Raw genomic sequence first — 26434 nt, forward strand, 5'->3', positions numbered from 1 at the left:
CGTGCCTTTAGAGCTACAGAGCAAGACTCACTCTCTGGGCTCCGCGCTGGTGCTGGTATGAGGGCCAGGCTGGTCCAGTGAGCAGGACCTGGTGGTTCTGAGGGCCAGAGGTGGGGAAGCCCTCTCAGTCAGCTCAACCGAAGCAGGGGGATGCCTGGGGCAGCAGTTCCCCTCCCTCCCTGGCTCTGCTGCAGTCTGTGCTGCTTTGGCCTTGGCACATAGGAGTGCAAATTGCAGGCCCCTGTGTGGGGTATCAGCAACTTGAGGTCACAGAGTGACCCCAGGGGGCCCTCAGGAACAGAGACCCGGCTTCCTCAACAAGCAAGTTTTGTAATGCAGATCTGAGTACCTGGTACCTCCTCTTGCCACCCCTTCCTCCCCAAATCCCTCTTCCAGGCACAAAACAGCACCGGTCATGAGTTCTACAGTCTGTGTCCCCTATACCCTTCCTGATGTGAACCCAGAAGAGGGGCCCTCAGCCTCTCCTGACTCCCACCTTGCTAGAGGAAGAATTGCTGTTTCCCACCCCTCACTCTTGAATGCAAAAGGAAACACACCCCAGAATTCCTGAGGAGGAGCAGGGCAGAGGTGGGTGGGGCCTTGCCAGCACTCTCTGGGCTGCAGGAGAGTTGGGGTGGCACGCATCCCACAGCTTCCCACTTCCAGTGGGTGGTGGCCCCACCAGGCCCCAGAACACAGTGGCCTCAGGTGTGCTGGAGGAACAGGCTCTGGGCCGGACTCCTCCCGGGGCTGTCTATGTGTCCTCCCACCCCAGAGCTGACTCTGTGGGCCCGCTGTGATTCAGCCTGCATTTATGCACCACTGCAGTGGTTACCAGAGAGCACAACTGTAATTGAAACAACTGAAAATAACTGTTGGCAGAAAAGCCCATACTTAGGGGAGGCCGACTTCAGCATTTCTCATGACTGTGCTAAGCCACCAGCCAACGCGACTGTAGGACCCCGTGAAAGGCTGGGAGCATCAGCAAGGTTCTCAGCTGTGGGGCTCCACATGGAGGTGCAGGCTAAGACAAACACAAGGGGCCCTGTGTGTGGAGGTCACTGGCAGATGCTTCTGTGGCCAAAGGCAGAACGTCCCTCTCCTGAATCCGCCAAGAGGGCTGCTCACTTCAGCAGCATGGCACAAGCCTAGGGCCTGGCAGCTCCAGACTGAGGCCAACTGCCTGGCTCACAGCCCTGAGCGCGGTCTCCCAGCATATCCCCAGAGGCCCCCCAGTCCTGTCAGAGTGGACTCTCCCAGGAGCAGGGCTGGGCTGAGGACCTCTCAGTACCACAGGAACACTCGGCTGAAACTCCCTGTAGAGCTGATTTACCTGCCAGAGGCCCTTGCTTTAACCATGGTGCAATGACCTTCAGAGATGGGCAACACTCAGCACCTCAAATTGTAGAGTGCTTTCACCCCCCCAAGGGAGCCCCAAGCCACTGGCATTCATGGACTCCACAGCTACCACCGAGGCTGGCTTTCCCTGCTTTTTGGATGGTTCCAGAGTCTATTTATGCAAATATTGCTGTGGACACAGATCTGTGTTCTCACTTAGTCACCAGGCCGCCCGCAGCTATCTGTCTTTCCTTCCCTCCTGGCAGTTCTCTGGGCTCCACTAACCTATAGGAAAACCAGCAAAAGAAACCATTATAGGACACACCCGAGTCCACACAGCAGCTGGTGGCTGCAGGCTCCACGTGAGCCTCTGGTGTTCTGACACGCAGACACAGATCTGCGGCAACCGAGGAAGTTCAGGGAGCTCAGTTGCAGGGGCTCTCAAGTAACTTGCTGGACAGGCACTTACACCATTTATGTCTTGGTCTATAAACAAACCAAGTCTACCAAGTGGGGTGGTCACACTGGAGTGACCACGATTCGGGAGGATGATGCAGGAAGCTCCAAGTTCAAGGCCAGCATGGTGACTTGGTGAGACCCTGTCTCAAAAAATAAAAAGGGACTGAAGTGTGGCTCAGGGTGGATACACCTGGGTTCAATCACCAGCACCACAAATAAGGAAAAAGAAAAAGAAAGCCAGGTCTAGAAATGCTTATGAGAGATATGGATACATCTGCCAGAGATCAGGGCTCAGACTTGGCCTGGCAAACGAGGCCTGCATGAGAGGACATTCCTGAATCTGACACAGCAGCAGATTTGGGTTGGTCAAGTGCGTGTCTAGGCACAGACACCTGACGAGGGCCACAGAGCTCCCTGCTGCTGAAGCTGTGGGGTCAGGAAGACCTGCTTCAGTCAAGTACCACCAACCTCCTGAGTCCGGGATCAAAGTGGTCACAGGTATCAGCTCCACCCTGAACGTCAAAAATATGGTTTTCACCATACAAGAAGATCGTGGTGAACTACAAGAAGAGTCCCGTCGAATCTTTAAGGAATCACTGGAAATCCTGGAGGGTGGTGGGCTGGCAAGGCTGAGGCAGAAGAGACTCGCCCTCAGGGGACCCTCTGCTCATTCTAGAGAGCAAGAGTATCAACAAATGCTCTTTGGGTGTCTCTAAGCCTGGTGTCCCCATGAGGCCATCAGGTTGGCCTCCAGCTTGGTGAGGCCTCGGTTCAGCTGTCATTTGGAAGCGGCTCTGTGTAGAATCCCCAAGGTGAGGCCTCAACAGGAGTCACCCTACCTGAAGCCCATCACCCAGATGGGGGCCAGGGTGGGGTGGGAGGGCAGACCCCTCGATGCCAGCCCCACACATGAGGTGCAGAAAGCCAGAGAAGCTGGAAGGGTGGCCAAGAAGGAAGACCAGCACTCCAGCCTAGAGATGAGGGTCCCTGCTTGCAGCACCCCACCCTCCCAGCCCCGGGCAGGGCACTTCCTGCACCGGGCCTGGGCCTGGGCAGTCCTGCTTCCCTTCACTTCCTGGGAGGCGGAGGAGAGGGCTTGGAGGCAAGGCCTAGGGGCTCCTTCTGGAAGGACCAGCACTGCAGTTTTCCAGGGCCCTCCAAACAAACACGGCCCAGGCCTGGAACCCCAGAGAACCCACTGCCCAGGCCGTATCCTCAGGGGCTCAGACAGGGCAGGCAGCAGTGGATCAGGAAGCAGGCACCCTGCACACCCAGACAGGAGCCTGCAAGCAGCCTGGCTCCCCAAGCACAATGCAGGCTGCCGACTAGTCACCTCCCAGGTGCTCGGCTTCCCATGAGTGCCCCCCACTCCACACAGCAGAAGCCACCAGTGAGCAGGAGGGGCGGAGCCACAGCAGCCAGGAAGCCTGGGGTCTCTTCAGGGGTCAGTGCTTCCTGAGCAAGAGACTGCTATTCCTCAAGTGATCTTTCTTTTGGAGGAGTGTGATTCCTCACTTTTGATTTAAAATGTCTGACAAGGCTGTGGATACCAGTAATAAAAAATGCCCCGTGGATGTTTTATACAAATCGGTCCCTACAGGCATCAAGCTACTTTCTGGCGTTTGGGAACACTGGGAAGACGGGAGGTGTGTGGTGGTGACAGCTGCAGGGTGGATGTGCTTAGCACCACTGAAAAGTACCTGAAGTGGCTAGCAGGGTTCTTTTTGTGGTGTGCCTGTTTTGCCACTATGAAAAGTAGCTAATTCTTATTAGCAGTATGTTTCAACACTCTCCTCTGTGGCATGATAAAGTCAGTGCATTCATCCCCACTTTTCTGGGGGTGGTGATGGGTGGACTCACCTAGCACATGGCCCTCCACACCAGGCCGGACACACACTCCACACCTCTGTGCTCACCAGTGCCACAGGATGCTTCGGGTGGATGAGAACCAGGGACAGGTGCCACATGCTGCAGATGGTGACCTCCACAGTGGTCCCTTTCCAGCAGGGGAGGCGAAAGTGCAGAGATAAGGGCAAAAACAGGAAAAGAAACTGCTGTGCCAGAGGAAATCCAGATCTTGCTTACGTTTTTGGAAACGAAGAGTTCACTGTGGAAATATTTATGCCTCTGGACTCCAAGCCAGTCGAGGTAAATCATTTCTGCCATGACCTTCTCTACACTCGGGCACGGTAAACAGTGGCTCTCCTGGGAATATTGGTTTCCTACAGAAATGATGTGGTCACGGGGGCTACTCCAGCTCCTAAGCTGACCGATGTTCTGAGCTGCAGGGAAAGTCTCCTCTTGAGAAATGAAGCGCCAGCACACCTGAGCCATCATGAAGGCACTGTAGAAGCCGCGGAGAGTGGGGATGCCACAGAAATCCAGACTTTAGCTGAGAAGAGCTTTGCTGCTTGACTTCCTGAAGTCTCGGTTTCATCATGTGCTAAATGTGAAGAATCATGCAATGTGGTTTGCCGTGAGCGTCATGTAACTTGAAGAGAGCCCGTGGTTTACAGTTAGATGCATCTCCATCTTCTTGGGTAGCAGGTCATGACCCTCTGTGTGCCTGAGTCACGGAGAAGCTGAGCTACGACCTTCACCCCCAGGATGCTGGTTCAAGGGTGGGAGGGTCCAGACCGCAGGCCCAACCCGAGGCTCTGGTGTAGGGCCTCACAGTAGCTAGGAACCAATGCTTTGGTAACAGAGGCCTCTGTGTGCCTGACGGGACTGATCAGAGGTTCTCCTGGGGCCAGCTATCAGGACCACATTGCTGCTTCCTAAACTGAGCATGAGGAGGAGGGTGGGCAGGAGACCAGCTCAGAGGCCTGGCCAGCCCAGCCTTGGTCCTGGGTCAGGCCCAGGAGTCCACATAGCAGTGAGGCCAGGCGAGGGGTGGAGAAGTTGTGGTGGGTGCTGTCGTCAGCTGGAGCTTGGGGATTAAAGGAGAGAGACGGAAAGGAGAAGTACTCTACACCTTGCAGCCGTGAGCTCAGTGTCCAGCAGGCTCCCAGGAGGCAGCACCCAAGAGCAGCAACAGGCCCTGGACAGCTGGCAGAGGTAGGGTGGCAGCACCCCCAGCAGCCTATTGGGCTGACTGCCCTGCTCCTCCCTGGAGAGTCCTGCCCAGGCCAGATCACAGGGTGGGCTGGACTGAGAGCCAGCAGAGCCTGTGCGGCCATGGGCGTTCCGGAAGTCCTTCGGCCACCCCACAGCGATCATGCACTGGGTCTGGCACAGCTCCTCAAAAAGCCCCCGGACCTGTCTGATCGGGCTGCCTTCTTATCTCCACCGCTCGCCTTGCTCCCTGCTTCTCATCTACATGGCCCGCACCTGCCACTAGGGGACACCCTGCAGTTGCAGGTCCCTTTAGGTCAGGAACCATGGCTTGGCTGCATGTCCCCAGGATGCAGCAGATGCCTAATAAATGAGGCAGGCCTGTAGCTGACTGCAGCCTGGACACTTCTCCCAGCTTTGTGGTTGCAGGGTATAGCACAAGCCTGTCCAGGTACTGCTCATGAGCAGTCAGCACAAGAAGTCAGCTCTGGGACGATGGCCAGCAGTGCCTACGGCTGTACTTTCTGCGGAGGATGCTGCATAAGGTGCAGCCTGGGCTGTGGACACCCAGGTCAAGGGGGCGAGACAAGAACCTGGCCTCTGGAAAATCACCTCAGCAAACAACCTGGGCTGGCACTGTGCCTAGCAACCCTGACAAGGGCCTGGACAGCTCAGACCACCTGAGGGGTTGCATGTCCCACTCTGCCAGGCCAACAGTGAGTGAGGCTGGATTTCCACCATCCATGCAGGATAAGAAGTCTCTTCACACCTCCCAACTGCAGGCTCTCACCAGCCTTTCAGACATGTGGTCCCTGGCAGGCACATGGGTGACCAGGGGTTCAGCCACAAAGCCCGTGATGGAAACTCTTGACAGCAAGACTGTACCCTGAAGCCAGGCCCAGCACCCAGGGGTGTCAGCTGGGTCCCTCAAGAGTCCTTGCTCACGCACCTGCTCTGCAAGTGGCCCCCAGACTCTGTATCACAGCAGGGGTGGCCCTTCGCGTTTGCTGATGTTGTGCTGTTCAATTTTCATCTACTTAGTGGTTGGCTCCAGTCAGCAGAGACCTGTGCTAGGAGAGCAGGAGTCACGCCTGATCTGTGCACCACAGTAGCCATGCATGTGGTCCTTGAGCATCCGTGTACTGCCACAGCTGATCCAATTGGGCAGTCCCGATCCATGTGCTAGCACACCTGAGGAGTGGCCAGTAGGCATGCAGGGAGTCAAGAATGAATGTCCAGTTTGTGCCTGAAGAGCCCGCCCACAAGACTCCAGTGGGGCCAGAGACCTGGTGCTTTCCTGTGCTGTGCCACGGCTGGTGGTATGGTCTTGCAGGGTGGTGGTAGGTGTGGGTTTGCCTAAGTGGCCTCTTAGAGGGCTGAAGCTTTCCACCAGCACACAACCCTAACCACCCCCAAAACAACCCCTGTTACATTCTCTGAGAAGCATGTTGCTTTGGGTTTTAAAAGATTCACTTCAAAGACAAATCCTGCTACCACAATGACCTGAAAGCCAATCACTTTGGCTCAGCTTATTATTGCCTAAACCTGAAAAAAAAGCCCAAAATTGACATAGATAATAAGCATGTTCATCCTCACACAACGAGCCACTCTGGGGTGGCAGGAAAAAAAATGACAATTTTAAGCCATTCAATACTTTGGCCAAGTTGACAGCAAATTTATCCCAGACAATGGGTTTCCAAGCCACAGTGACAGTTTTCAAAGACATATATTTTTCAAAGGAAGAAGAACCAATTCAAATGCTATTCTAATGCCCTGCCAAGGAGAGGAATCCCAGAAGTAAGTATCTCTGTTTAAAACACAAGCTTCTAACCCAGCAAGAACCACCTACCAGCTGACTCCAAGAGAGAAGTTGGTGAGTACATAAATGTGCTCACACAGCTTCTGACGAGGAGGAACTGGGGCGGTCTAAAGGGTGGTCAGCAAGAGACCCACGGCATTCCTGTCTTCTCACGACCAGTGCCCACCACAGAAGGAGGGGTGAAGGGAGTCCACCACAGGACCAAGGACAGAGCCCAGCCAGCGCCATCTCCGTCGCATCCACGACAGCCCCTTCCACAAAACCACTTCCAGCTGCCTGTTACAGCAAGAGGCCAGGGTGATTTCACCACCATGAGTGTCACAAATGTGACCTTGGGATCGGACTTCCGTGTCACCTAGATTTCCTTTCACAAATATTTAAGAACGAATAGAGGGGCTGGGGATGTGGCTCAAGCGGTAGCGTGCTTGCCTGGCATGCGTGCTGCCCGGGTTCGATCCCCGGCACCACATATAAACAAAGATGTTGTGTCCGCTAAAAACTAAAAAATAAATAAATATAAAAAAAAAAAAGAACGAATAGAGGGCTGGGATTGTGGCTCAGTGGCAGAGTGCTTGCCTCGCATGTGTGAAGCACGGGGTTCAATCCTTGGCACGACATAAAATAAATAAATAAATAAATAAAAGTATTGCGTCCATCTATAACTGAAAAAAATTTTTTTTAAAAGAATGAACAGAAAGGAATTTTTAAAAACAAAATAGTTTTACGAAGTGTTAATGGAAGATACATTGAATTTAAAAAGCAAGAATCAGCTGGGTGTGGTGACACATGCAGGTAATCTCAATGACTCAGGAGGCTGAGGCAGGAAGATTGCAAGTTCAAAGCCAGCCTGAGCAACTTAGAGAGACTCTGTCTCAAAAAATAAATAAATAAACAAGCAAATAAATAAATAAGGGGCTGGGGATGTGGCTCAGTGATTAAGCACCTCTGGGTTCAATCTCCAGTATGGAAGGAAGGAAGGAAGGAGAACCAAGGCAGAGAACATGGGCTGTCATCATGTCACAGCAGGTGCCACACCTGGGCTGCTGGAGAGCAGCCCCCAGGGGTTCAGCTAGAAGCAGGTGCAGCCTGCTGCATGTCTACAGTGGGGGCTGAGAAGTGTCGGGCCCCTCATTCCTCTGTCACGAGTGCCTCTGGCCCTGCCACTCTGGCCTGCTGCATCAGCACATTCTCGCGGCCCACTGCAGGGAAACTGCAGGCACGCTGTGTTCCCCACGTTCCCACGGACAGAACACAGAAGCAATGGGAAGAAGCCTCCCAAGAAGCAGTGGGAGGCTTTTTTGCCCTTTTTTTTATTTGAAAAAAAAAAAAAAGAAGAAATCTTCCAAACATGCCAACTTCCACGCATCTGTGGCAGCAGAGGCTCATGAGCCTTGTAGAGGGGTGACAACCTGGCTTCTGGCCTGTCCCCATGAGCTCAAGAACACGAGGCTAGGTCAGCACCAGCACCTTGAGACTCTAGGCAGCTCTTGAGAGCCATGTGGGAAGGGGTCCGAAACAATTCTGACAGCTTGCTGGGTGCCTCCTGCTGAGGAGGCAGCCCCCAGTGTAGATCCAGACACACAGGAATCCAAGAAAAATGTGAGCAGGGTTCATGTGCCTGAATTCAGACGCTCTGTCAGGTCTGTATCAAATTCCCAGCTGTCTACACATTTTAATCTGAAGATCATTCCTTATTACTCTTCCAAGCAACTCACTTAAGAGAAATCACACACAAATTCACCTTCATGCAAATTCTGATAAATCTCAAGATTTACAAATGTGCTCTCCTTATCCTAGGAGCCCAACAGAGTGCCCTGAATGCCCAGGCAGTCACAGATGCTGGCCTGCCTGCAACATGCCCCTCTGGCTGGGCAGGGCATGGAGGTAAGTATGAAGACCATGGGTTTGCTGGTGCTTGAAGGGTTTATTTGAGTGGTGAATTGTTAGTATCTGTACTTCCTGTTTATTCTATTTATTCTAAAAATAGAGACACTGAGTTTCTTCTGCTGGTCTTGGTCCTGTGCTCTCTGGCTGAGCCAGCTTTGCAAATGTCCCTGGGGAGGGCAGGCGGTGGCAGGGGCACAGAGAATGGGTCCCAAACACCTACCAGCACTTGGCCTTGTATGTGCTACCCACCAGCCCTAGAGCAATCTGATGATGCTTAGGAATACTTTTTGAACTAATGTTTTAAAAGCATAAAGTAAAATATGGGGGATTACACGGGAAACAACCATCAGAATATCAACAGTGTGATACAAGACCGTGTGTGCTTTCTTATGAACACATTAGTAATAACATGTACTGTGTTTTTTAAATGACTATTACTGTAAGTGACATTTAAGATACAAGATGTGAAGATACCTGATCTCTCCTGGTGACAAAATGACTTGGCTGTGAATCCTACTGGGCTGTGCACGTTGCATCCCTACAGAGGACAGAAAGCCATGTGCACACCTGGGCCAAGCTCACATCTGGGCCTAGCAGGGGTTCCTACAACCAGGAGAGCTCCCTGGGCACGTACCAGGGGTTCTAATTAGTAGGGGAAGAGATGATTTTTAAAGATTTTGAACAAACATGATGATTAGAGAACCAAAGTTCTTACATGGCGAGGGTGGCTAAGTTTGGGAGGTGAAGGCTGGAGGCAGGCCCTGAGCCGACCCAGCTAGGGCTTGGACCAGGCTGTGCTCTGAGCCACTGTCTTGGCCAGCCTGGCTCTCTTCTACCACCTTACGGAGATGTAGCATGGAGTTCATGTGTCCGGAAGCCTCTAGGTCCAGAACATCTTGGTCACCCCAAGAAGTGACCTGTCCCAGTTCTCCTCTCCTTTTATCCCTGTGGACAGGCCATCCTGGATTTTTCACATACAACTGACCCTTGTCCTGCAAGGTTCTTAGCGAACATGGAGCTGTGGGTCCTGAGGAATGACAGGTGGGCACCTGCAACCCCTGGGCACAGCACTGTCACCAACTCACCAATACATCACCTTGCTTTCTGTTTAAAGACACCTGGTTTAAGATGCACCGCAGCCTCACCAACGCAGAACTCAGGCAGCACAACTGATCTTAGCTTCTCCAGGCACACGACTTCCCCTTGAGGCGCAGAGCAGCCACCTGTGCTGAGGTGCTGGATGGTTCAGTCCTGTGCCTGGGCCTCCCTCAGCAGCAGGATCGTAAGGAGAAATGCAGGAATGTGGAAAGCGTGCTGTTGAATCAGCAGAGCGAGGTCTACAGCATGAGCAAATGAGGAGCAGAGACCCCTTGTCGGTCTCAGTTGGGAATGTGCAAATCGGCCACTTGAATTTCTTATCACTTTGTGCATGTGCTCACAGGACTACAAAACCACAGTCAGTATTGATTTGGGGCTACAAATAAATTTTAGCAAGCAGGCAAATTTGCAAATACAGAGGCCTGAGCAAGGATTGACAGTAGGAGCCGTCTCAAAGTAACCTACATCTGGCGCAGTGCCCTCAGCTGATTGGAAGTTTATTCATGATCACGTTCCATTGCATGCATACAGTCTGTCTGTCCATTTACCATGATGGACACCAGGTTGTGTCCGCCCTTTGGCTGTTGTGAAATGAATGTGAGCACCATACTAGGGTCCTTGTGGGGTGGGTGTGGTCCTCATTCCACTGTTTGCTGGGCTTACACCTAGGTGGCCAGAGATGTCAGTCTGAAGTTATGTCTTTGTGTGGTTTGAGGGAAGAGATTAGTAAGTAGTGGTCTGATATTGTAAGCACGGCTGGGGGTTTATTTCAGTAGGTGTTAGGAGGATGCTGACTTTTCATTTGTGACTATAAACATATTTAATAAGATATATCGGTGTGGAAAGTGACAGCATGACACTCTGGTGTGGATGCTGTGTAGGACGGTGAACAGAAGCTGGCCTCTCACGGCTGATGCCCAGAAGGCTGTGAACTGTGAGCCCCAACCTCGGGGCTTCAGGACCCAACCACTTCAGTCTCCAGTCTTCTGAGGGGCAGACCGGCAAGTCTGTCCTGACACGAGGTTGTCCTGATGCCAGGTGTCTGGCTGTCCCTGGATGTCCAATGCCTAGCTACTGCCCTGCCTGTCATCTCCAGTTAGAACCCACTGAGGAGAGTGAGAAGAAAGCTATGAACACCCCAGCAGGGACGAGGGGCCAGGGGACAACCCTGGGCCCATATTGCCTCAGCTTAGTGACCCAGCAGTGGTAGCCCTTGCTCAGGCCAACCTCTGCCCAGCTTCAACCCCACCCTGCAGCCAGGGGCAAAACGCAGGACGCACAATGAAGCCCATGTCCACAGCTGTCTTCCCAGGGCTTTCACACATGTCCCCTGGTGAGCAAGACTGTGACCTGGGGCTGCTGGGGCACAGCCAGTAACAACCTCCATGGGCGTGGGGTCTGGTGAAGATGGACAGCACCCTGATAGCTGTCAATAAGTAATCAGAGAAAAAGAGCAAACTAAGAGAGCAAAGCAGGTGGAGAGCCGTGTGAGCTGATCAGAGCAGATGGAGCGCAGCCTCCCTGAGAAGGCGAGAGAGCGTCCAGGTTCCTGAGAGATGTGAAGGGCAGAGAGTTCCAGGCAGGGGCAGTGCGGTGCAGGCACCCCTCCCAGGATGGGCTGGGCAGGGGGTGGCCACCACCGAGAACAGAATAAGGGGATGCCAGAAGCCACATAGAGCCATTCAAGGAACACTGAGGGTCCTGCTCCCCAGCAGTAGCCCTGGCCGCTGTCAGGAAGGCAGGCCTATGTTGGCGCCCCAAACCATCAGAAGGGCCTGCAGGCTCAGCCAAGACTGCAGATGCAGAGGCTTTGATCTCATGCCTGTGAGTCAGCCTGCTGTGAGGTCAGCGGTCTCCTGCTGTCCCCCCATTGCCATGAGTGGGAATAACAAGAAGAGCTAATATTTGCAGAGCACAGACTGTACGCTAGCACACTGCTCAGCGTGTTGTGACTGTACCATTGACAACTCATTTTGCAAACAAGAACACTAAGGTACCGGACACAGAGAGCCTCACCTGCAGATGCAAAGCCAGTGGCCAACTCCCACACCTGAGCACTCCCCTCTCACCCCCATGCAGCTTCCTCTGGTCTGTGCTCATGGAGCCCTTTCTAAGTTCTCAGAGAGGCACCTACAAGCAAGTCTATAACTGCAGATGCAGAGTGCTGTAGTGCCACATTGCAAGGGTCCCAGGTCACTCTGTTCTGAGGCAGTCAGTGCTCACTGTGCACACAGAAGGTCTGTCCCAGGAGGGAGAACACCCTCTTCATGTCAACACAGGTCTACCCTGTCCATATAAGCTAAATTAATCGCAAACATGCCATTTTCCCATTTTCAAGCTTTGCTTGCAGTTCATTCCTTCCTCCAGCAGGTTATTTTGAAATGACAAGGTTCTCCCAGGCTTCTTGAGGAAGAAACAGTCTAAACTGCACTGTGGGATGCGAGCCGCATGTGGTCCCAGACGAGCAGGCATCCGGCCTCCACCCCCTTCAAAGCTAGTCATTTATGTTCTCATCAAATGACATCGTTTCAGCGAGGCCTTCAGTGCTAAACATTAATCAAAGTTATAAGTTAAAGCTAACATTTTGCTCCAATCCTGAAAGACATGGGGAACATACACTAGTGCCCTCAAATTTCATTTTTAGGCTACTGAGGAATTCCACTTCATTACTGAATTTGCTTGCTTCTAGTTAAAATACTAAAAGTATCAATATTACTTTTTCCTCAGTGCTTAAAAGACAGAAATCAACACTATGTAAGGTGGAAAATACAGTCTAGCTATTGTTAAGTTGTTCTAATAAGTTAATGTTGACGAAAAAAGTTTGATTTCTTCAATCTCCTACAGGCTAGGAAATAGAATCTCATGATTCTACCATGGCAGACAAAACTCAAACCACAAGTTTTTAATAAGTGATGCTGACACATGGAGCAACTGGGCCTCCATACCTCGCTTCTGGATGAAGACCCTGAGCAGGGGGTTGGCGCTGGAGACGGCCTTGCAGAAGTTGTCATCGTTGTTGATGGGAAGCAGGTCGCCATGCACATCTGCATAGCCGATGGTCACCTCGGTGCTGGAGATGTGGTGGGTGTGCACCACCAGCTGGTAGAAATCTTCAAACTTGCCAGGCTTGTGGCGGTTCAAGGAGAATCTTCGGAATTCAGCCCCAAACTACAATGCAAGAGATGGGGTGAACCAGAGGAAGTACAGTGTGTTCATGAGCAAGACTCCCGAGCCTCCACCAGGCCCCAGAGTCACAGAGTCAGCCAGGCCGTGGTCACATAACTGGCTGTGAGCAAGCGAGAGGCCACCAGCAGCGAGGGGCATCGGGGAATGAAGCAGCATGGAGGGAGGAGCTGTGCACCTGTTCACACCGAGCAGGTGCCCCACATCTCGAGGACAGGCCTGCAGGGTCCATTAGGCTCAGCTTGTCAGAAAAGCAAGGCCAAGTGCACACAGACCTAGAGGGTGAGACGCAGGAGTCCGTGCTGACTACAACCCCCCTCCTCAGGGGCACAGCGCCACAGCAGGACCAGGAGATTCAGAGGCAGAGAGAAAGTATCTTCCAGACATTTTTATAAGGGTGAGGTGAAGTCCTTATGGGTTTTAATCTTAAACTAGGGTGTCTTTATTTATTTATTTATTTATTTTGTACTATGGATTGAACCCAGGGAGGCTTTACATGCCTAGTCCTATTTATTTTTAAAATAAATAGGTGTTGCTGGCTATATCCCTTGTGTCTTGAAGGTGTGCATCTCCTGTGGGCAGAGGCACCTGCAGGGTCTGGCACCCTCCTGAGAATCAGTCCCCATTCCACCTCCTCCAGGTCATCTAAAGCAAAGCCAGCCTCTTCCTAACCTGCACTATCCCTGGAACTCAGCTGTGGGATAATGCAGCATGCTGGTTTGGGAGAAGCCACTTGCAATGACCAAAAGCCTAAGCCCCCTTCTACACAGTCAGCAGGGGAAAAACCCCACCCAAGAATGCAGTTTCTGGCCAGTTACAGCTCTGATGGCACCTGTATCCTGGAAGTGGCAGAGGAAAGGCTGTCATAGGGGTGCAGAGAATCCCCCAGACTCCCTCTTCCATTCCTCAAAGATAAGCATTGTATTTCTTCTCAGCACTTAATGCCAGGATGCACCACAGGTGGGTGTGCCCAGTGGATGCTGCAGGCCCCTCCGCACACCACACCAGGAGCGCCCTGGACCCTGCAGGCGCCTCTGCCCACAGGAGATGCACACCTTTAAGGCACAAGGGATACAACCAGCAACATGAGCTTTACATGATTCTTTCAGATTTGGTTATCCTATCAAATCACAAAACATTTATTTCACTAGGGCAAGCTCATGCCTAGTGTCTGGTATGGCCCATGTGCAACTCCCAGAGCAGTGTCCTCCTTGGTCAGCCAAACCTCTCTTCTCACTACACATGAGAGGATGCAATCATGGGTGCACCATTTCTGGCTTTCACACATGGTTCTCAGAGTGTCCCAACAGGATGCATGCAAGCACACCCCTTTCCATCGCCAGTACCCTCCCTGTGGCTCAGCGCTGAGGGCACCCTCAACACCCACCTACAGTGTTTTGATCTCAGCATAGTAACTAATCTAAGACACAGCTCAATTTATTCCTCAGTATTTTAATAATTTCCCTCTTGATATGTGTTCACGTTAATTTGAAAAGAAGAGTTAATTCAGGCCTTTCTTGAAGCAAAGCACGTCACTGACAATAACGCTGGTATTGCCCTGCAGCAGCAAGTCTGCCTCCTGTTCTCAAGGTGCCCAGAGTATCAAACAGAGATGTGGAATGTGACATATGGAGCATTTTATTTAAAAATATCACTACCATGGGACACTAGCATTTAAATTTATTTTTTGTAGTTGTAGATGGACAGAATGCCTTTATTTTATTTTTTATGTAGTGCTAAGGATCAAATCCAGTGCCTCACACATGCTAAGCAAGTATTCTACTACTGAGCTACAGCCCTAGCCCAGGACACTAGTATTTTATTTCCTCAGTTATATCAGATTCAAACAGGGGCCTTCAAATGAAGGAATTAACAGGTGCAACCCACTGCCACATGGTGTCAGCACACTTACCCCAAACTGAAAAAGCACATGGACTTAATGAGCAAGCAATAAATCTTGCAAATCAAGTGGCTTCCCATTATTAGCTTTCAACAAAATTAAAAGTTGTCCTAGTTGAACTGTCAATCAATAGATCATCCAAACAATTTTAATGACAGACCACTCCATTATCACTTGTTTCTGGCACATGTCCTGGGGAGAGGTGGCTGGTGAGCCAAGAAGAAGCCTCTCCTCCCCTGCTTCCACCTTCCTCTGTGTAAGCATTTGATTGATTTGTTTGTGTAAACAAAGCTATGCATTGGCAACACAGCAAAGAAGCTGCAGATTGGCTCATGTAACATGAACATCCTTGTTATACAAAGGATTTTAAATATTCACTTTGGATACAAATAATATTTCAACAGATTTTGCAACTATATTGCAAACATGATTTGATAAGAACTGCAATGACTCAACCTGGATTTTTTTTTTTTTTTTTTTTTTACTGTGATATAGATACTTTGCTACTTAGCTATTATTCAGTGCACAATTCTAGAATGTCAATTGCAGTGCATCGGATCTCTAGAACTTTTGGTCTTGAGCATTAAAACTTCACAACAGTAGAAGTAACTGTAAAGCACAGAGCGTTACAGCCCCATCAGAGAACTTTTAACATCAACATTAAAAACAAATATTGTTTTTGCAGAGAAAAGCATATATTATTGTTTCAGATAATTAAGCATACATTTTTAAGGCAAAAAATAATAGAACAGAATCTCTTGGGAGAGTAATAGAAAGAAGGAATCAAGGAGAAAAAACTTTTTCACGTACAATTTCTGTTCATTGCAAAGAGCCTATCCATCCTATTTTAAAACATCTGCTGATGGTATCAAATCACTACAGATTTCAGACGTCACTCACTATATTTAAAAGATCACATGCTAAAAAGCTTTATTTTTAAGTGAAATATTTACAGCATGGTGGAAATTATATCCTTTGTACTATTTATATTTCAAAAAATTTAGATGCTAGCATTAAAGTATATTATCCCCTGTGGAGTTAGACTCTAGACACACCCTCTGCCACTGAGCTGCAACCACCTCTTGGTAGTTCTACAAAATTCCTTAGTGGGCTCACAATGTTGGAAGACCATGACCCAAACCACCATGAAGTCTGGTGGGAGCCTGGCCACTCCCTTGCGCTCGGAGTCTTGGTTTGAATGTTGGTTTACACGGGGGCTTCGACAAGGTACCACTCCAACCTCTTTGGCCCCACAACATGCTGCTAAGGGATGCCTACCCTGGGAGATGGTCTCCCTCTAAACCAGTAACTGGATTCAATCCCAAACCAGTACTTATTAAGAGAGGTTTTAGGTAAGCTTGCCTTGCTGTGCCTGGCTGGGTCAGCAGGCAAATCAGTAGACAAAGAATCAAAATGCTCACCCTCACCCCCAGTACCTGATTCAGGCTCCATCATTCAGGCCTAAAAGGATCCAGGACTCCCAGGGCAAAACGGCTAACCCCAGGCAGAGGCGAGAAGTGAACGTGAGCCTGAAGCTCCTCCTCTAGGAAGCACGGGGTCCTCAGAGACATTGGGCTACCTCGAAAGACATGCAGTTCCTCCTTTCCTACAGCTTCCAGCCAAGTGAAGTGTTGTTCCAGTATTATTTTAATAATTACACTTATCTATTTTGTAGCTGACCCCAACAATTATTCCTGAAATAGGATGATAAAAATGGGGGGTTCAGTTTTACAAATATGTGGAAATTAAACAACACACTCCTCCATAACATGTGGATTAAAGAAAGAATCACAGGATAAATTTATAAAATAGAGATTAATTAAAATACACTATATCAAAACTTTGGATTGCAGCTAACACAGGGCTTATAGGCAAATTTATAGCTGTAAACACCTATATTAAAAAAGAAACATTTAAATCAGTAAGTTAAACTTCTGTCATTAGAAACGAGGAGGAAGGTAGATGGGGGTGGGGGGAGAGACAACCTAACCCACAGCAAGCAGAAAGCGGGAAATAATAAAGACCAGAACAGGGGCTGGGGGTGTGGCTCCAGCAGTAGCGCGCTCGCCTGGCAGGCGTGCAGCCCGGGTTGGATCCTCAGCACCACATACAAACAAAGATGTTGTGTCCGCCGAGAACTAAAAAATATAAATGAATATCTAAAAAAGTTCTCTCTCTCTCTAAAAAAAAAATAAATAAATAAAAAATAAAGATCAGAACAGAAATAAATAGAATAAAAGCTAGAAAAGCTAGAGAAAATAACAAGCCAAAAGTTGGGTCTTTGAAAAGATCAACAAAATTAGCAAATCTTTAGGTAGTCAGACTAACAGAAAAAGAGAAAAGATTCAAACTACTAAAATCAGAAGTAACGGGAGGGGGCTGGGGCTGTATCTCAGTGGTAGAGCGCCTGCCTCGCATGTGTGAGGCACTGGGTTCCATCCTCAGCACCACATAAAAATAAATAAATAAAGATATTGTGTCCATCTACAACTAAAAAATATTAAAAAAAAAAAAAAGAAGTAAGAGGAGGCAATACTATTGACCTAAAGGAACTGAGGACTCTACAGGCATTCCAGAAGCACCAATCGCACCTGGCGCCCAAGGAAGCGGGCTCGTTGGAGAAGGGTCTGATTCTGAGAGAAGGCACAGGAAACATGAGGCTGGATCACGCAGCACCAGAAAGCAAGGAAGTGCTGAAAACAACCATCCCCCCACCAAACATGGAGCATGTCAAAGAAAACCAGAACCAACTGGCCAAAACAAAGTAGCTCTGAATTATAACTCAAAGTATAAAGTAAATGTCCCTGAGTCTACAATGATATAAATAAGTGACTGAATAAATAAAAGAGGCAGGATAGACAGACCTCCCATGCAGAAAGGTATCAATAACTTATGTGGATCTACACCACCTTCAAGGAGGGAGAACATTACCTCCCACCCCTGACATGTAGGCCCCCCACATAATAAGTTTGGTCCCAGGAGCACAGTGTAGAAAGGGGAAGAAAGAGTGACTTCAGAGTGGACCTGGCTGGAAAACATCCTCAGCCAGGGGGCCAAGGGCAAATCACATGACAGCTTGTATCCTCAGTAAGATGTGATGAAAGTGGCACTACTCCATTGTGGTCCTTCTCCCTAAAGTCCACAGTCTCGTTCTAACACTGAAAACCAACAGACAAATCCCAACTGAGAGAGATTCCACAAAATACCAGACCATATCAATATCAATATCAATCAAAACTGGTCCTCCGAAGCAAGGTCAGCCTGAGAAACCGTCACAGCCAGAGGGAGCACAAGGACTTCACACCCCATACAGTGAGGTTCTCAGGGTAAGATTCTGGAACATCAGGTCAGAAAGGTCTTCAGGTAAAGGCCAGGGAAACCTGATGAACACCAGCTCAGTCTCTGCTCGGGCCGTGGCAGTGGAGCACCGTTGATCAAAACGAGAGGTGAAAAGCAGGAACTCAGCCTGCGTGTCCGGAAACTCTCTGGGTTATCTTTGCAATTTCCCCACAAATCTGAAACTGTTCTAAAATGAGATTTTATTTTTTAAAAAAGATTATTCTGAAATACTATGAGTAACTATGTGCCAAAATTGGATGACCTAGATGACACGGAGAGATTCTTATAAAGACACAAATACCAGATTAACTCAAAAAGAAATAGAAAATCTTAAAAAACTTTTACAACAAGTAAGGAGACTGACTTTACGAATCAAAAAATTCCCACAAAGAAAAGTCCAGGCCCAGATGGCTTGATTGGGAAATTATACTAAATGTCTACAAAATTAGTACCATTCCTTCATGAACTCTTTCGAAAAATAAGAGGAAAAAATGAGTCCCAATTTATTCTGTGACACCAGTTTTACCTTGATACCAAAACCAGAAAAAGAAACCTCAAGAGGAGAAAACCACACACCAACATCCATTATGAAGAATTGCAAAAGTCCTCAAAATATATTAGTAAATCATATCCAAACATCTAAATAGGGGCCTGGGTTGTGGCTCACCAGTAGAGCACTCGCCTTGCACGTACGAGGCCCTGGGTTCGGTCCTTAGCACTACATAAAAAATAAATAAATAAACAAAATAAAGGTATTGTGTCCAACTACAACTAAAAAATAAATATTTAAAAACAAACAAACAAAAAAAAACCCCAAAACATCTAAATAGAACTACACGCCATGACCAGTGAGATTTATCACAGAAATGCAAGGTTGGTTCAACGTTTGAAAAATCAATGTCATACTTGTGTATTAACGGACAAAAGCCATTCAATCACCACAACAGTTTAAAAAAGTAAAACACATCTTTTTTTTAAAAAAATATATTTATTTTTTAAGTTTTAGGTGGACACAATATCTTTATTTTACATTTATGTGGTGCTGAGGATCGAACCCAGTGCCTCGTGCATGCTACGCGAGTGCTCTACCACTGAGCCACAACCCCAATTCTAAAACACATCTTTTTAAAAACATTGTTTTAGTTGTAGTTGGACACACTACCTTTATTTAATTTATTTTTTTATGTGGTACTGAGGATCGAACCCAGTACCTCACATGTGCTAGCAAGTGCTCTGCCGCTGAGCCACAGCCCCAGCTGCAAAACACATCTTTTTATGATGAAAATACTCAACAAACTAGGAACAGAAGGGAAATTCCTCAGCCTCATAGAGGACTTCTATGAAGACTCACCGACAATGCCAGACTCAATGGTTAAAGAGACACATGCCCTGAGATCCAGAAAAAAACAAGAATACCCACTGTCATGTCTGATTAATGCTATAAGAGAGGCTCTACAGAGGATAGTTAGGGAAGAAACAAGGACACTAGACTGAAGGGAAGAAGTTGCAACGGCTCTATTCACAGAAGGCACGCATTGTATATAGGAAATCCTAGGAATCTAGTAAAACATTTGCCAGTGCTAACAAATCAATATGCAAAAATAAACCATACACACAGTAGCAATGAACAATCTGAAAATGAAATTAAGAAAACAAATCTGACAAATTAACAACAATATTAAAAGGATAAAATATTTAGGGATAAAATTAACAAAAGAAGTGAAAACTTGCACATGGAAAATTGCAGAATGGTGTCAAAATATTAAAGAATATCTAAATGGACAGGTAGACATTCTATGTTCATCAATTAGCAGTCTTAATATTGTTCAAATGGCAATACTCCCCAAATTGCTTGACAGGTTCAGCGCAACCCCTATCAAAATTTTAGATGCCTTCAATTTGGAAAGCAGTATGGAGATTCCTTGGAAAGCTGGGAATGGAACCACCATTTGACCCAGCTATTCCCCTTCTTGTACTATTCCCTAAAGACCTTAAAAGAGTGTACTATAGGGATACTGCTACATCGATGTTCATAGCAGCACAATTCACAATAGCTAGACTGTGGAACCAACCTAGATGCCCTTCAATAGATGAATGGATTAAAAAAATGTGGCATTTATACACAATGGAGTATTACTCTGCACTAAAAAATGACAAAATCATGGAATCTGCAGGGAAATGGATGGCATTAGAGCAGATTATGCTAAGTGAAGCTAGCCAATCCCTAAAAAGCAAATGCCAAATGTCTTCTTTGATATAAGGAGAGTAACTAAGAACAGAGTAGGGACGAAGAGCAGGAGAAGAAGATTAACATTAAACAGGGACGAGAGGTGGGAGGGAAAGGGAGAGAGAAGGGAAATTGCATGGAAATGGAAGGAGACCCTCAGGGTTATACAAAAGTACATACAAGAGGAAGTGAGGGGAAAGGGAAAAAAAACAAGGGGGAGAAATGAATTACAGTAGATGGGGTAGAGAGAGAAGAGGGGAGGGGAGGGGAGGGGAGGGGAGGGGAGGGGAGGGGAGGGGAGGGGAGGGGGGTAGTAGAGGATAGGAAAGGCAGCAGAACACAACAGACACTAGTATGGCAATATGTAAAACAGTGGATGTGTAACTGATGTGATTCTGCAATCTGTATACGGGGTAAAAATGGGAGTTCATAACCCACTTGAATCAAATGAATGAAATATGATATATCAAGAGCTATGTAATGTTTTGAACAACTCATAATAAAAATTTTTAAAAAAAGAATGACAAAAAAACTTTTAGATGCCTTTTTTGCAGTAATTGGCAAGATGGCCCTAAACCTTTTGGAAATACAAAGAACCCAATATATCCAAAAAGATCTTGAAAAAGAGTGGAGTTGGAGGCTCACGCTTCCTGATTTCAAAACTTATGCTGTAATGCTGACATAAAGGTAGACATACAGAGGATTGATGGGCTAGAAGTGAATCAGGGATACGTCAGTTGATGTCATAAGAATGTCAGGACAATTCAGTGGAGGAAAGAAAGTCTTTTCAGCAAATGTGCTGGGCGACTGCAGGTCCACGTGCCCAGCAAGGAAGCTGGACTCCAGCTCATTCCACCCGGGGAAATGAGTTCAGACTGGATCACAAACCGAGGGTTACACCATGAAACTTTTAGAACACACAGGATTCGATTTTCAGTACTTGGGTTAGGCACCGATTTCTTAGATGGGATACCAAAAGCATAAGCAACAAAAAAGTAGATAAACTGTATTTCATTAAAATCAGAACTTTTTTGCTTCAAAGGGTACCATCAAGAAAGTGGAGGAAGAGGCTGGGCTGTAGCATGCATGAGGCCCTGGATTCAATTATGAACACCACATACGAATAAATAAATAAAGAGCCATCAACAACTAAAAAATTTTTAAAAAAAGAAAGTGGAAAGATAATCTATGAAATGTGGATAATATTTTTAAAGCAGATATCTTATGTCTGATAAGGGACTTGTACCTGAAACATAAAAAAGAACCCTTAAAACTCGACAGTAAAAAGGCAAACTAACCTATTAAAAAAGGTGGGCCAAGAACCCGAATAGACATTTCCCCAAAGAAATGGACCCTAGATTCAGGATCTGAAGCCCATGAGTTGAAGATGTGGTCCCCAGGGTGGAAATAGTGGACCTTAAGATAAGAACATGTTGGTGATGATGAAAAGGAATATGAACCTCATCCTTTTTTGTAGGAATATAAATAGTACAACTGCTTTGGTAAAGAGCTAACAGTTTCTTAAAAAATTAAACAGAATTAGGACTGGGGTTGTGGCTCAGCGGTAGAGCGCTTGCCTAGCATGTTTGAGGCCCTGGGTGTGATCCTCAGCACCACATAAAATAAACAAAATAAAAGTATTGTGTACAAAACTACAACTATCTTATATTTGATAAAGGGGCTAAAAGCATGCAATGGAGGAAGGATAGCATCTTCAACAAATGGTGCTGGGAAAACTGGAAATCCATATGCAACAAAATGAAACTGAATCCCTTTCTCTCGCCATGCACAAAAGTTAATTCAAAATGGATCAAGGAGCTTGATATCAAATCAGAGACATGCCGTCTGATAGAAGAAAAAGTTGGCTACGATCTACATACGGTGGGGTCGGGCTCCAAATTCCTCAATAGGACACCCATAGCACAAAAGTTAATAACTAGAATCAACAAATGGGACTTACTCAAACTAAAAAGTTTTTTCTCAGCAAAAGAAACAATAAGAGAGGTAAATAGGGAGCCTACACCCTGGGAACAAATCTTTACTCCTCACACTTCAGATAGAGCCCTAATATCCAGAGTATACAAAGAACTCAAAAAATTAGACAATAAGATAACAAATAACCCAATCAACAAATGGGCCAAGGACCTGAACAGACACTTCTCAGAGGAGGACATACAATCAATCAACAAGTACATGAAAAAATGCTCACCATCTCTAGCAGTCAGAGAAATGCAAATCAAAACCACCCTAAGATACCATCTCACTCCAGTAAGATTGGCAGCCATTATGAAGTCAAACAACAACAAGTGCTGGCGAGGATGTGGGGAAAAGGGTACACTTGTACATTGATGGTGGGACTGCAAATTGGTGCAGCCAATTTGGAAAGCAGTATGGAGATTTCTTGGAAAGCTGGGAATGGAGCCACCATTTGACCCAGCTATTCCCCTTCTCGGTCTATTCCCTAAAGACCTAAAAAGAGCATGCTACAGGGACACTGCTACATCGATGTTCATAGCAGCACAATTCACAATAGCAAGACTGTGGAACCAACCTAGATGCCCTTCAATAGACGAATGGATAAAAAAAATGTGGCATTTATACACAATGGAGTATTACTCTGCATTAAAAAATGACAAAATCATAGAATTTGCAGGGAAATGGATGGCATTAGAGCAGATTATGCTAAGTGAAGCTAGCCAATCCCTAAAAAACAAATGCCAAATGTCTTCTTTGATATAAGGAGAGCAACTGGGAACAGAGTAGGGACGAAGAGCAGGAGAAGAAGATTAACATTAAACAGGGATGAGAGGTGGGAGGGAAAGGGAGAGAGAAGGGAAATTGCATGGAAATGGAAGGAGACCCTCAGGGTTATACAAAAGTACATACAAGAGGAAGTGAGGGGAAAGGGAAAAATAATACAAGGGGGAGAAATGAATGACAGTAGAGGGGGCAGAGAGAGAAGAGGGGAGGGGAGGGGAGGGGAGGGGGGGTAGTAGAGGATAGGAAAGGCAGCAGAACACAACAGACACTAGTATGGCAATATGTAAATCAGTGGATGTGTAACTGATGTGATTCTGCAATCTGTATATGGGGTAAAAATGGGAGTTCATAACCCACTTGAATCAAAGTGTGAAATATGATATATCAAGAAATTTGTAATGTTTTGAACAACCAACAATAAAAAATTTTTAAAAAAAGTATTGTGTACAACTATTTAAAAAGAAAGCTGTTAAAAAAAAATCAAACAGAATTACCACATGACCCAATAACTTCACTCTCAGGCATATCCTCCCTCAAAAGAAATAATGAATGCACATGTCCACACAGACACATGTGCATGAATCATGACACCATCACCCAGAGTGAAGACAAGGTGAACGTCCACTATTGAAGAACGGACAAACAAGACATGCTGAGGACTGCACCCAGACATGATTCAGTCATAATGAGGCCTGAAGCACTAGTCTGCACTACAGCAAAGGAGAACCTCGAGAGCATCTGCCAGGTGAAGGTACCAGATACAAAAAACCAGGCAGCATGTGCATCCACTTACGTGAAACACCCAGAGCAGGCAAGTCAGCAGGCAGGAAGAGTGACAGCGCTGCCACAGGCTGGGGGAGGGAGCTGCCAAGGGGTCTGTGCCCCAAGGGTTTCTTTTTGGGTGAAGAAAATGTTCTAAAATTAGATAGTGGTAATGACTACACAACTCTGACTACTAAAAAACCAACGAACGTTATACTTAAACGTGTGAATTTTATTTCACATTAATTATAGCTTATAGAGTTGTTATTTTTAAAAAGGTTTATCTTAAGATGATTTTTTTTTCAATTGGCACATAGCTAAATTGAAAGCTGATTAAAAACCATGTTCAGAAATATGGAGATACAGAAGGAGGCTCTGGAGAGAACCGGGTGGACCAGGCACACAGGAAGGACCAGGAGAGGTCCCAGCACCTGCTGTCACCAGGCACCCAGGAAGGACTAAGAGGGGTCCCAGCACCTGCTGTCACCAGGCACCCAGGAAGGACTAAGAGGGGTCCCAGCACCTGCTGTCACCAGGCACCCAGGAAGGACTAAGAGGGGTCCCAGCACCTGCTGTCACCAGGCACCCAGGAAGGACTAAGAGGGGTCCCAGCACCTGCTGTCACCAGGCACCCAGGAAGGACCAGGAGAGGTCCCAGCACCTGCTGTCACCAGGCACACAGGAAGGACTAAGAGGGGTCCCAGCACCTGCTGTCACCAGGCACACAGGAAGGACCAGGAGAGGTCCCAGCACCTGCTGTCACCAGGCACCCAGGAAGGACCAGGAGAGGTCCCAGCACCTGCTGTCACCAGGCACCCAGGAAGGACTAAGAGGGGTCCCAGCACCTGCTGTCACCAGGCACACAGGAAGGACTAAGAGGGGTCCCAGCACCTGCTGTCACCAGGCACCCAGGAAGGACTAAGAGGGGTCCCAGCACCTGCTGTCAGCACAGCCAGGACTCAGGGGAGGCCCAGCAGGTAGGGCGAGGTTTTCCGGAGGGTAAGCAGGAGAGATGGCAGGCGCCAGAGCAGGGTGGAACGTGCCCTCCCTCACACACGGTCCCCACCCTGACCCCAAACTCCTAGTGTCCTGCACCCCCTTCTCCAAGGTCGAGACCAGGGCTTCACATGAGCAAAGGTTCTGGAGCCACAGGGCTCTGACCACATGACTCTGTTCCCCTTCAGGGTGTCGTCCCAAGAATGATACATCGACATGACCACAATTGTTTCTTATTTTTCAGGTTAAAAGATATTTAATATGTAAAATTTTATTTATTTTAATATCTAAGGGGTATCTAAAGGTACCTACATTTAAACAAATTGATTCTGTATGGAAACATTTAATTCAGAGCATGAATGACTAGAAAGAATATATATTTTTCTATCTAAAAGGACAGAAAAAGCCCCCAGTTCTGGCATGCCTGAGATCTCCTCAGTCCTGACTTGGCTGGCAAACCTTCCTGGCGCGGGTCTCTTGCTGTGGGCACGCCTGGGCCCACTTCAGTGTACTATGAGTCTGCCTTGCTGTTTTTGTGCCCTTGATTAAATCATTAATGTCTCAGATGGAGGTGTCCTTCCAAGCTCCTCTGCTGGGGACTTGGGGAGCGTGAGAAGCTGTTCACGGAGGGGCTTGATTCTAGGCTGGAAAGAAGACCCTTATTTGCGGCCTGCTCCAGAGCTCTCTGCATCACAAACGGAGCCACTTGCAGCCCAGCCACACATGCACTCTCTCACCCCTGAAAACATGGTCCCAGGTTTCACCTCCAACTTAGCTACTATTTACTTAAAACCTTCTTGCTGAGCCAGGTACAGCTCCTGCTGGACATGGTCCCCAACGTGCTCCCTGAGTCTGTGAAGCAGCTGCCCCCTCATGCTGAGCCTGGCTGTGTCTTCCTCACCAGGGTTCAGAGGAGCAGGAACTATAAACAGTCCTGTCCTTGCAGGCTGCAGTCTTGTCACAGGGGGCACTTGGGGCCTGGGTCCTCTGCTGGCCTTCAATGCCTGGGGGAGCGGCCTCCCACTGACTCTACTGCTTGTGTGCGGGCACGAGGTGCACATGCGCGGCTGCTGATCTTGGGCAGGCAGCCTGGCCCCTTTAGAGGGCCTGGCATGGAGGCCCAGTGGGAGGCCGGCCCTGGCTCTCTGCCCCTCTGCTGTGCTGACTTGTCCCTGCCTCCTTCTCGGGTTGCTTTCATGGACAAGGAGGATCGAGATGAAGGCAGTTTCTGACTTCTACCACCTTTGGTCATTTCCTCCAGCGCTCTGCCGTTTTTAAAGTATTCTTTCCTCTTCTGCACCCACACCAAGTAGCGCTCACCTGAGGTGGTCACAGACGCTGATCACATGTGCCCGTGCGAACTGGCAGAAAGCGTCACTCCAGAGGTCCCCATGGTGGGGACTCCAGGCATGGTGCCTCCCATAGACCCAATAAGGCTCACGCGCCTGAGCCCTGGGCACCGTTGCTGGGTAGCTCAGTTCCCTGGGGCTGCTCTTGAGGGCCCACAAAGATACCCACCAAGGCAACTGCACCCCCACCACACAGAAACCACCCAACATGCTCACAGAGCACCCTTGGGGTTCCTGAACACAGCTTTAAGATGAAGATCACA

The 26434-nt window shown here is 48.0% G+C and overlaps 1 protein-coding gene across 1 annotated transcript in view; it reads right to left on the reverse strand.

Annotated features, from left to right (window-relative positions):
• Positions 1-26434, reverse strand: part of Pard6g (par-6 family cell polarity regulator gamma) — a 58869-nt gene that overhangs the window by 19412 nt on the left and 13023 nt on the right. Inside the window, exon 2 of the mRNA XM_046448624.1 lies at positions 12601-12823. Coding sequence (XP_046304580.1) covers positions 12601-12823 — 223 coding nt within the window. The remainder of the gene's footprint in view (positions 1-12600; positions 12824-26434) is intronic.

The sequence above is a fragment of the Marmota monax genome, unplaced genomic scaffold (genome assembly GCF_021218885.2).
Source record: "Marmota monax isolate L192 unplaced genomic scaffold, Marmota_monax_Labrador192_F-V1.1 WCK01_AAM20220418_F8-fsc00060, whole genome shotgun sequence".
Classification (NCBI taxonomy): Eukaryota; Metazoa; Chordata; class Mammalia; order Rodentia; family Sciuridae; genus Marmota; species Marmota monax.